We start from the raw sequence: 12,167 nt of genomic DNA, 5'->3' as shown, positions 1-12,167 counted from the left end.
TTGACCCAACCGTTTATGCCCGTTATTTTATTAATTATAGTTCATATTATAATATGGCATATGAAAATTTAATTTAAAATATTTTTTAAATTATAATTATGATTACTTTTTAATTATTCTAATTTTAACAAACAGATTGTCTGTTTGAATGATGTTTCTAATCATAGAAGTTGACAAGAACATTGAAATAATCTTCTAAACTTGTTAAAAATAATTTATCAATGTTCTTTAAGATGTATCCTATTTTTTAATAAAATTTAAAAACATTTTTTAAAGTAAATATAAGTTTAGGGATATATCCAAATTATGAGTAAGTTCAGGGACATATTTATAAATTTAACAAAGTCAATAGCTTTAGAGAAACGCAACTTATATATGTAAACCTAATCGCTTTGCGGGCGGAGCAAGAACCAATTGAGCGGAACAATGGCTGAAGAGGAGCATGATGTTTACGGAGGAGATATCCCTGATGATGTCGTAATGGAAGGAGAAGATGATATCCATACTTCTGTCGCCGATGATTACGCTGTTAAGGTACTTTCTGTCAGTAAAACCTAGTTTGCTAATTGAGTTGAAGATTTTGATGCCTCAATATATTGGATCTGAATCTTCGCATTGCAGGAGCTTGCAGATATGAAGAAACGATTGAAGGAAATGGAGGAGGAAGCTGCTGCTCTTCGAGAGATGCAGGCTAAAGTTGAAAAGGAGATGGGCGCTGTTCAAGGTGAGATTTTCTTTCTCTTTTGTTATCTCTAATGAGTTATTGTTTATCTGTTACACCAGATCTAATTTGTTATGTTACTTAATCAATGATCTGGATGAATGTAATGTAAATAGATATTTTTATTTATGGCATAAAGAATGTGTAAGAGAATGTAGTTTGCCATTTCTTAAGCATCTATTTGCAAGAAGTTTCTTTTTGAAAAATTATTATTATTTTCATCCACCTATGGAAGCAATCTTGTCTTTGTTTAGTTTGTTCTGGATATTTGGTCAAGGATTGGTCGATTTGAATTAACATTTTTTGACCTTGAGCTCTAAGTCCTTCAAATTAAGCATCAATAGCATCATTTGAAGTTGTTTCTCTTGTTGCTTTGGTGTTGAATTATTGATATTACATGAAATAAAGTATAGTAGATTGACCAATTGATTACTTCTATATGATGAAACTATATTATAAATATTTGAGAAATCATTAATTTCTTTTTCATGCATTCCATAAATATGTTGCCAGTAAATTGTGTTACCATGCACCTTAAACACAATTGTGACTCTTGTGTTATTGTAATGAATACAACTTATTTAATAAATTGGATTGGTTAATACAAGTTGATTTTTTTTGTTTGTAACAAGGACTTGTGACGAGGGATCATTTGTCATGTTTTTTTCTTAGTTCAACTTACTTGCGTGTTTATTTTTGATGGATCATGCAGTTTTCTTTTCTGCATTTGACAGATCCTGCAAGTGATGCTAATCAGGCAAACAAAGAAGAAGTGGACGCTCGGTCAGTTTTTGTTGGCAATGTAAGGGGATCATTTTGTTTCACTTAGATAATTATCCATTTTCTGATATTAGTTCATGCTTTTATCTTCCTGTTCCATATCCCTGTATGTGAGTGTCGTGCCTGCCCTTATTAGTTAGAGTTTGTTTGATGTGGGGATTGAAAAAACATAGGTTATGAAACAAAAATCTCATTTTTTGAAAAAATGGATTATTTGGGTTAAGTTACTAAAATATTCTTGTGTTAAATATTTATTTTTCATAAAAAAGTAAAGTGAGGTTAATTTGATATTTTTATTGATGATTCGATTGATGGTGGGGTGAAGGGTTATTTATAAAAATCAAATAACTCAAGATCAACCAAGCTCTTAGTATACTTACCTTTTGTCTAGTTGTTTTATTAGGATTCATGGTTTCTGTCAATCTACCTGTCTTTTTTCCCAGAGTGTTTCCTAGTTATATAATAGAAATTTTTATCATCCAGTTTAGAATAATGCTGGCTGTATCAATGCTCCACAGAATCAATAGAAAATATTTGCTTACTGGAAACAGGTTTGTGAGAAGGCCTGTTTATTTTCTGCTCTTGTGACTGAATTGTGCAATTGATGGTACTTTAAAATAGTTTAGATTATATCATGTGTTGATTGAAGATTATTAGACTTTGAAGGGTTTAAGGTATAATTTTATGAGGAAGAGTGGAGAGAGACTAAAGAAGAAATTTGAAAGAAAGAATCAGTGAGAAATCAAAGATTAGAGGCCAAGATTGTGTTAGACTAGACATTCATTTATTTCAATAGCCTTTTCATCAGCTCTGCATTTCTATGTATAGTTATAGAAATGCCACATATTCTTTATTTAGTAACAACCCAGCAATTGTATACCAACTATCTAATAAACTTATGTCAAAGGAGATAGTATAACAAACTTTGAGGGCCTCTTTACTATTTTGTGTCCAACACGTAACTTCTCAGTATGAACAAGTGCTGGTGCTTCTCACTATTTATTCTTTTCCACCCTAGGGCTTCTGCCAGTTTAGAATACTTCACATGACAAATTGGATTGCTTAAATGCTGTATTACATTTCCTGTGTATCGCATTGGTTGAGTTCAATTGACTGCACTTACTGGAGTTTGTTGTCCTTAATTAACTGCCACAATTATTATGGATGCATCTCACTATAGACTCATGGTTTTACTTCATGTCTACTATGGACGCAGGGCTATTCTTATAACTGATTAGCACTCCTGATATTGAAGGTGGAGGGAACTTTGTGGCATTTAGATAGTTTTTGTATATACTTAAGTTGCACAATGTTTGATACATGAGGGAAAAAGAAAGAAAAAAAAATGGATGTAGAGGAAATGGATTCCCCACTAAAAAAAGAAAAAGAAAAAAAATATTGACAAAATTGAAAATTCACATAAAGAAAAGAGTGAAAAAAGAATGAAAAAAGGGGGAATACCAAAAAAAAGGAAAAACATTTTATATTTCCTTTTGAGGGAGAAAGAACCATTGAGGAAAAAGCGTTGAGGGGGTGTTAAAATAACTGCAAGGCGACTTCCTTCAGAATGTCAAGTCGAAAGAAGACAAGTACCTATATTGAAGAGCCAAGAAAAGCCTGTTTGAAGGACCATAGTTGCTGTGGGAAGATGTCTTTTCACACCTCTGATGATGTTCATAGTGGTGCAAGGCTGGTAGTTTGTACTTACTGCAATGTTAATTCTTCATTATCGGTACTTATAGGAAAAGAAGGATAAAAGATATCAGTGATTAGCTTCTTATTAGTTGTAAGGCATTGATGTGAAGCCGACATCTTTCTGTTTATTGCTGATGTTCTCATGAAAAGAACTCCTGTATAGCATGACTCTTTTTATATAGGTGTAGATTACTTTTTTACATACACTATTGAGCATGACTTTTTGAACTAATTTCTTAACAGGTTGATTATGCATGCACCCCTGAAGAAGTCCAACAGCATTTCCAGTCATGTGGTACTGTGAACAGAATCACTATTCTCACCGATAAATTTGGCCAACCAAAAGGATTTGCATATGTGGAGTTCCTTGAAACTGAAGCTGTTCAAGAGGCTCTTAATCTTAGTGAATCTGAACTGCATGGACGGCAATTGAAGGTAAAGTCTCCTTAATCTCCTTAATAGATTAGAATATAAAGTTTTAAGAAATAAACTACTGATTTCTTTCAATGCTTGGACTACAACTGCTATGGGGTTGATTTGATGTAAAAGCTACACATAGATATGATCTACTATACCTGCCTCAGAAATTTTGAATTAAAAGAACTCAATCATATTATTAACCATAAATTGTAGATGTAGTTGCTTATGTCAAGTACCAGCCTAGAAATCTAGGATTTGTACAAGAAATGTAGGTGAGATGAAAAATGGCCTAAGTCTGAAAGAAATAATCCAGATTCAATCATTTTATCATCCCTTACTTCAAACAATTAATACTCCACAATTCATAAAATTTTAAACCATTAACCCACTCACTCTGCTGATTATAATACTATTCTTAAACTACTGCTAAATACCAAACTACCCTTGTACTATTACTGTTATATATCGTACTACTAATACCCTCACAATCTCTCTATTTAGATTTTGTATTTTACATAATAAACACACTTTCTTCTCTATCAACTAAATAAAAATTCTTGAATTTTGAACTTGGTCAGTTTCATCAATAATTAGTTAGTCAAAATTCTGACAGTTTTCATTATCGTGATGTGACTTTGAAGGACAACAAAATGTTAAGATTTCAGAATTTAAATTTAAAAAATCGTATTCGGCGTTCTTCTTCTACTTCTTTTCTAATGTATCTCTGATTCTATAAACCCTACCATGTAACATAATCTTCATTGATCCCGAAGTTCTTAGTTTGATTCCTGTTCTATCTGCTTTTCTTGTAACAATGGAGCTGGTAAAAGTGTGGCTTATTTCGTTTTAACATAGTATCTAGATTGAATGCCCACTCATATACAGTTATTACTAAGCAGAAAAACTATGCAAGTAGATTAGTTTTGACAAATGCTTTTCCATACATCTCCAAATGACTCGTACAACCACAAAAAATGGATTTTATATTTTGAATCAAACACAATCTTCCTTGATCTCATGGTGACAAGCACGAGAAGAGGCATATGAATATAAGTAGATGTCCATAGTGGTAATGTATGTAATCCTAAAATATTGCTTGCAATTTGGTGAAAGTGGAAAAGCCATATCATACTAGAGCAAATATGGGCGAAAGTAACCCGCCTAGGGGAGCTAAATTGGTAAGAGCCTGCTTCGACTCCACTGAAAACACATTGTTTTAATAATGTAACACTCTAAATTGTTGATGGTCTACCAAAAAAGTAGGAATCTTTACATTTTATGTAGATTACTACTAGCTAGCCCTTGGTTAAATATTTGATTGATGTATGTTTATATTAATGCAATCCACACAGGTTATGCCAAAACGAACCAATGTTCCAGGAATGAAGCAACATTTAAGGCGTTTCAACCCTTACATGGGTTACAGGCCCAGAAGGCCTGCTTTTTATTCACCATACGGATATGGGTTCGGTTTTCCTTTCCCCCTCTCTTTTTAGTTTTCTGTTTGAGGTGCTTGTTTTCATGATAATTATTGTGTTCCTGAAACATTAAAATCAATTTCAGGAAGGTTCCCGGTTTCAGAAGGCCATCCCGATACATGCCCTACAGCTGATCTCTGGTTTTGAAAAGGGATCTTCAGTCTTTATAACTACAGTGTCTTATTTGGTCACAGAATTTCTATATCTCTTTCAAACTTTGTTGTTGTTCATTAACATTGCAGTTGAAAGGCATTTTCTATGTATTATCATTTGAAATAGAATTAAAAATATTTGCCTAATAGGTTTATCATTGATAATTAGCCTTAAGCCAGATATAAATTGTCTGTTATTGTACTGGATGCTATTACATATATGTTATGCATTTTATTTTTTTCTCCAAATTTTGGGTATTTAGGCTTCTTTCAGAATTCTTTTTCAATATTTTGTATGATCTCTATCATTTCGATTTTTTGATAATTATATGATATCCATTTTAAACTTGAAAATCAAACAATGAGAGCATAAAATGTTCCATTTTTAGTAGTATAATTGCATGGATCATCCATTTAAGTTTGTTCATTAACACAAATGTTCTTTTATTATTCCTTTTAATTATCATCTCGACTATATTTTGGATCATAATTCTTATTGGATTATTTTTTTAAAATTATGGCATTTTCTTACAAAGATAATAAATATAGAGGAGTGATAGGGGAAGGAATCGGGAAGAGAATGATGTGTCATTACATAACTGGTTAAAAAAAAGATAAAAGACGAGGATAGAGAGAAATTTTGTTATTTTTTTGGCTAATCAAATTGCGCCACATCATTCTTTCCCTCAAATTTCCTCTCCCAATTATTTCTCATAAATATAATACAAATAAATTTATTCTTAGACTAATGATAAAGAGAAGGAATTTAGAAGAGGAAATGAGAAAGAGAATAGAGAAGGAATTTAGAAGAGGAAATGAGAAAGAGAATAACATGGATCATTTTGGTTCGTTGAAAAAAATGATACGATGACACGTCCTTTTCTCTCTCAATATCTCTTGTCTTTCAGCACAAAAAAACATTTTTTTTATCGTTTTTTTAGAACGATACATTAAAAATTAAAATAAGTTAATATTAAATTAATTTTGTACAACAGAACAATGCAGAGGAAATTGGGAAATTTGACGAAATGACCTTAAAAACCGGGTTATTTGACCTGGTGGTAATTTATAATTTTTTTTGCGCTCGTGGTGCTCTATTTTTTTTATACGATTTTGCCCTTGTCGCGAAACGCTAAGTCACTTAGCGTTTCCCTAAGTGGATTAGGGGTTTGTATAAATACTCAAATATTTTCATTTCCCTAAATTTCTTTCTCTCTCTTCTCCAATTCTCTCCTTCACTCACGGTGGCCGGCGACGACGGCGGCCGGCGGCGACGACGGCTCCGTTTCCTCCAATATCCATACAAATCTATACCGATCAGAGCTCTTCTAACCTAACTAATTCATTTATGTTTATCTATTGCCGATTTCTAACCCTAAATCTATTTTGCATGCAGGTTTCTTATTCTAGGGTTTATGTGCAGGTCTCCGATTCTAACTATTTGAAGGTCGTCGAGGTAGATCTTCATTTCAGATGTCATAAACAGTTATGTTCTTGTTTACATTTTCTTCATTTCAAAAACCTTTTCATATTTCGTTTATGTCCATCATTTTCTCCGTTTTGTTGATTCTTATTTCTTATATAGTTCATATTGGTTCATGTTTGAGCATTTCGTTAGGTTATTATTTGTTATTCGTTCATATTTGCAGAAAATCTCTGTCTAATAAGAGCGTATGTGTTTCCGTTTCAGATCTGCTTACCGTTTCGCTACGGACTTACCGTTTCGCTACGGACTTACCGTTTCGCTACGGACTTACCGTTTCGCTAAGTAGTACCTCGCGATTCGCTAAGTGTCAAGATTTTTTGTTCTTTATAGTTAATCATGAACTTCATTTGACAAGGTATCTACATCACTTCATGGTTATGAAGAGAACTTGTTTTAGTAAAATAAACCTTATAATTTTACATTAATGGAAACATTTAGATTCTTCAGAAAATGCCTTTGAAGAATCTATCATTAATGGAGATCAATGATAGCATCTTCAAAGGCTTTCTGAAGAATCTAAATGTTTCCATGTAAAATTATAAGGTTTATTTTACTAACACAGGTTCTCTTCAAAACCATGACTTTGTTGTTGATACCTTGTCAAACGAGATAGATTACCTATGAAACCAATAAAATTTTTTGTACTTGACGATTCGTTAAGTACTACGAGCTCCAGCTAGGAGAATGGTTTGAATTCGATTTCGTTATTAAACAAATATAGTAGCGAAAACGTATTCAAACCATCTTCTCTTAGCTGGAGCTCGTTGACCTTGCGATTCGCTAAGTCCCTCCCGATTCGCTAAGTCCCTCCCGAATCGCTAAGTACCTAGCGATTCGCTAAGTCCCTCCCGATTCGCTAAGTCCCTTCCGATTCGCTAAGTCCCTCCCGATTCGCTAAGTCCCTCCCGATTCGCTACGGAAGTTGAAGAGACGCGCGTACAACCACGCGCTAGACCTTATATATTCAAAAATTTCAGAACATTTCATTTCAACCGCCCCGACTGTCTCTCTCTAACCCATTTTCTCTTCACTGAATCTTGTCAAGGCCGATCATTTCTTCTTTCTTCTCGTTCGTCATTAAGGTTTGTTCATTCTGCTTTTTTGTTCATGGGTTTCGGTTCTATTTGTTAAGTGTAATGTTAAGTGTTTCTGTTCAGTATATGTTTTTGCCATTAGGTTTTCTGTTCAGTATATTTTTTTGCCATTAGGGTTTCGCTAGGTACCTTCCGATTCGGTAAGTACCTAGCGATTCGCTAAATACCTAGCGATCATTTTCTGGTTTTTTGTTTATGGATATTGGTCTTTGCATGTTAAGATTAGGTGTTTGTTTCAGATTTTTTGTTTAGGGTTTTTGCATGTTAAGTTTTATTGTTTGTTTCTGATTAGTTATGTATGGTTAATGCTGTCTGATGTTCAGTTAACGGTTTCGCTAGGTACCTCTCGAATCGCTAAGTACCTAGCGATTCGCTAAGTACCTCTCGATTCGCTAAGTATCTCCCGTTTCGCTAAGTACCTCCCGATTCGCTAAGTTCTTACGGTGTACGTGTTTGTTCTTACATTTTTGATGATGTTGTTCCTTTTGTAGATGGCAGAAACAACTGTTACTGAGTTTCCCGGTCGGATTTCGTGGAAAAGTGCCCTCACCCTGAAGAAGATTGTTAATAAGTTCGAGGAAATGGATCTTATGAAGAGTGTGTACAATACCCAGTTCAGATCATTATTCACAGCCCCCCTCTTGCAGTTCTTAGGAACTATTGTACATCATATGTTGATGAGGAGGTTAAGCTCAAACTCCAAGGAGATAACTTTCATGGTGAATGGGCAAAAGCTTGTATTTGGTATGAAGGAGTATGCATTGGTTACCGGCCTATGTTTCGGCGTTTATCCTGAGTTGGACCAAGAAAAATTGCGCTGTTGTCCACCTCTCTCGGTGAAATACTTTAAAGGGAGCATGAGTGTGAAAATGTGCGACTTCGAGAAAACTTTTTTCAAATGCAAAGACAAGGAAGATGCATTCAAGATGGGGCTGGTATGCCTGATTTGCCAGTACCTATTCACATTTGACCCAAAAAGAGTTATATTTCCAAAAATACTCAACATGGTGGAAGACAAGGACACTTTCCTCCAATATCCATGGGGGAAGGTCACCTTTAGAGCCACCCTCAAGGGTTTAAACAAGAACATGAAACATCTCTGTACCTCATTTTTTGACAAGAAGGAGAAGGCTGAAGAACCTTATGCTCCTTTTGCATATAACATCTATGGGTTCGCATTGGCACTTCAAGTGTGGAAGTATGAGGTCATCGAAAACTTTATCCCTAAATTCGCCAGAAGGAATGAGATTAATGACCCTCTACGCCCAAGGTTGTTACTCTATTATTCCAACAGGAAAAACACACCGATGGAGGTAAAGACTGCCCTAGAGACCACGGATATGACTGAGATGGAAGAGTCCTCCATGGAGAAGAGGTTATACAGTGGTGATGTATTTGAGCAAATCGACGAGACAGCTGATGATTTTTTTGAGGGATTTCCTGATGGGAAGGTAATAAAAGATGATTTTGATGAAGATGAAGAAAGTGAACATGAAGAAGTTACTCCGATTCCCCCCAAACCTGCCACGAGGAAGAGAAAGGCTGATGCTACTCTTAAAGAAGCAGCCAACTTGAAGAAGAAGCTTGCTTATGAATCGATTCCGGCCCGCATTCTTACTCCCCCCTCCGCGACCTCAAGTCCTCGGGCTGACACACCTTCTCCTCGGGCTCCAACACCTACTGTTGGATGTGATTTTAATGAGATGAAGGAGGAGCTGAAAATAGAGATGAAAGAGGAGATGAAAAATATGAAAACAGAGCTCATCAAAGAGCTAAAAATCACAATCCAAGAAACTCAACAAACTCACCTTGAGTCGTTCAAGAAGATGGTTTTTAATATGTCCAAACAGTTGTTAGAAAAATCCAACAAAAGGATGTCCATATTATTAACCAGATTAGATGGTATGGAGGAGAATATAAAGAAGAAGAAGAGTAAGAAGAAGGATTCTAAGAAGGCTGTGAAGGTCGAAGAGGAAAAGACTACTGAGGTATGGAGATATTGAATTTTGCACTTTACATTTCATTTCGCTAAGTACATATCTGATCTGACCAGTACCTATTTTGCAGGTTAAGGATTCTAAGAAGGATGTCGAAGTTGAGAAGAGCAAGGTTGAACAGGAGGAGGAGAAGAAAGAGGTATTCTGCGTATTTTTCGTTTCGCAAAGTACTTGTCGATTCGCTAAGTTAGTACTTTTCGTTTCGCAAAGTACTTGTCGATTCGCTAAGTTAGTACTTTTCGTTTTGCTAAGTTAGTAATTTTCGTTTCGCAAAGTACTTTTCGTTTCGCTAAGTTAGTAATTTTTGTTTCGCAAAGTACTTTTCGTTTCGCTAATTTAGTACTTTTCGTTTCGCAAAGTACTTTTCGTTTCGCTAAGTTAGTACTTTTCGTTTCGCAAAGTACTTTTCGTTTTGCAAAGTACTTGTCGATTCGCTAAGTTTGTACTGACCAGAATTTTGTCTATTTTGTAGGAGATGATAGCGATGCAGGAGACTGTGGGGGATGATGAGAAGGTGAATGATGGGAATGATTGGAAGAAAGACGATGTAATGGAGGACAATGAGAAGGTGGAGGATGAACAAAAAGAGGACGGTGAGAAGGTGGAGGACGAACAAAAGGTGGAGACCGATGAGAAGGTGGATGATGATGAAAAGATGGATGAGGATAAGGTGGAGAACGATGAGAAGGTCGATGATGATGAGAAGGTGGAGGATGAACGAAAAGACAACGATGCGAAGGTGGAGGACGTAAAGATGGAGGTTGAGGCTAAAGTGGAGGACGGTGAGAAGCTGGATGGTGTTGCTAAGGTGGATGATGTGGAGGTTGATCTGAAACTGAAGGTGAAGGATTTGAAAGTGAAGGTGAAGGATGAGAAGAGTGTGGATGTGAAGGCACAAACAAATGATGACAATGATGACAATGATGATTTCCAGTTATACAATACTCCTCCTAAAGGAAATTATGGGAGGAGAGTGAGGAAGCCAAAAAAAGATGACTCGTACACCAACCCTTCCTTGTCAAAAATGCCCAAGACAAAGGATCCTATGAAAGTGAATCACCTTCAAAAATTTGAAGATGAGCTGCTGGATAAAGTAAAGGCGTGGTTGGATGATCCAGAAACCGATAATTTGACAACGGATGTACACACTTGCCAAGCAAAGAAGGAAGTGTTTGTTAGAGTTGTAACAAGGTTGACATGGCTTGAAGACACTGTAAGTCGTGCAAATCAATTCATTATTCATTAATACTCATCGTTTCGCCAAGTACTCATCGTTTCGTAAAGTACTTGTCGTTTCTCCAAGTACTTATCGATTCGCTAAGTACTTGTCGTTTCACTAAGTACTCTTCGTTTCGCTAAGTACTTAGTCAATGTTGTTTGATATATACTGAATGTATGTTGTATGCTCCCATTGTGCAGGAAATCGATGCATTCTGCCATCTTTTGCGGAAAAGGATTTCCTACTATCCCAAGACATATAAAAATTCACATGTGGCAATTGGGGATTGCGTATTGTCGGATAGAATCAGGCGAGAGCACAGGGCTTTTATTAAGGATCCTGGAAACTATTCAGTCGCTGAATTCAAAGACTATTATATGGGTGCACCACATAGATATATGCCCGAATGGTCAACAATTGACGATGTCTACATGCCTGTGAACATTAACAAGAAACACTGGATTTTGTGTGTAGCACGTCTTCAAAAGTACCGCATTGACGTGTACGACTGTGATGCCTATCTTTATAAGAATCTGGATCCTTATTTGAAACCCTTCTGCGACATGATTCCATTTATATTCGCAAAGACAATCACTCCTGGTGAGAGGGTAAGGTATCCTAATTTCAACTTCGAAGGCCCCATCCAACCAATGACTTACAAACGGTTCCCACACCCCAAAGTGAAAACCGCTGCTGCTAAGGTTGGAGAAGTCCCACGGGCAACAGAGAGCGGGGACTGTGGGGTCTTCACGCTAATGTATATGGAACACTTGACCGCTAATCAACCCGTGCACAATGTGACCTCAGAAAATATGGGGTTTTTTAGGCAGAAGATGGCGGTCCGGTTATTCCATCAGATTATGGAACCTTAAACATTATTTTGTGTAAATTGGATAACTTATTTTGATGTATTGTAAACCTTGATAAATATTTTGGAAGTTGGATGATGTATTGTAAATTATTTTGTGTAAATTGATGTATTGTAAATTGACCCTTCAACCTACAACAAAGATAAGTTAGTAGCCTTCGTTTCGCCAAGTACTCTTCGTTTCGCCAAGTACTTTTCGTTTCGCTAAGTTAGTACTTGTCGATTCGCTAAGTACCTCCCGTTTCGCTAAGTGCCTC

At 35.8% G+C, this 12,167-nt stretch overlaps 2 protein-coding genes across 4 annotated transcripts; both read left to right on the top strand.

The window, feature by feature from the left end:
- Nucleotides 1–382: 382 nt before the first annotated feature.
- Nucleotides 383–5,489, top strand: LOC124932714 (polyadenylate-binding protein 2-like). 3 transcript variants are annotated; one of them, XM_047473380.1, is made up of 6 exons: nucleotides 383–534; nucleotides 622–724; nucleotides 1,456–1,523; nucleotides 3,440–3,631; nucleotides 4,969–5,081; nucleotides 5,180–5,489. In XM_047473380.1, exons 1-6 carry the CDS (start codon nucleotides 427–429, stop codon nucleotides 5,226–5,228), a joined length of 633 nt encoding a protein of 210 aa, XP_047329336.1. In that variant the 5' UTR covers nucleotides 383–426; the 3' UTR covers nucleotides 5,229–5,489. The 3 variants fall into 3 exon arrangements, with proteins under 3 accessions (XP_047329336.1, XP_047329338.1, XP_047329337.1); XM_047473382.1 differs by lacking the exons at nucleotides 383–534; nucleotides 622–724; nucleotides 1,456–1,523 and adding an exon at nucleotides 2,746–3,149; XM_047473381.1 differs by lacking the exons at nucleotides 383–534; nucleotides 622–724; nucleotides 1,456–1,523 and adding an exon at nucleotides 2,746–3,194.
- A 4,241-nt stretch (nucleotides 5,490–9,730) lies between these two features.
- On the top strand, nucleotides 9,731–11,914 carry LOC124930169. Its single transcript, XM_047470528.1, has 4 exons — nucleotides 9,731–9,814; nucleotides 10,296–10,391; nucleotides 10,530–11,036; nucleotides 11,243–11,914. Exons 1-4 carry the CDS (start codon nucleotides 9,731–9,733, stop codon nucleotides 11,912–11,914), a joined length of 1,359 nt encoding a protein of 452 aa, XP_047326484.1.
- The last annotated feature ends 253 nt before the right edge of the window (nucleotides 11,915–12,167 follow it).

This window comes from Impatiens glandulifera, chromosome 3, assembly GCF_907164915.1.
Source record: "Impatiens glandulifera chromosome 3, dImpGla2.1, whole genome shotgun sequence".
NCBI lineage: Eukaryota > Viridiplantae > Streptophyta > Magnoliopsida > Ericales > Balsaminaceae > Impatiens > Impatiens glandulifera.
The sequence above is the reverse complement of the archived record's forward strand: the minus strand, read 5'-3'. Positions and strand labels throughout refer to the sequence as shown.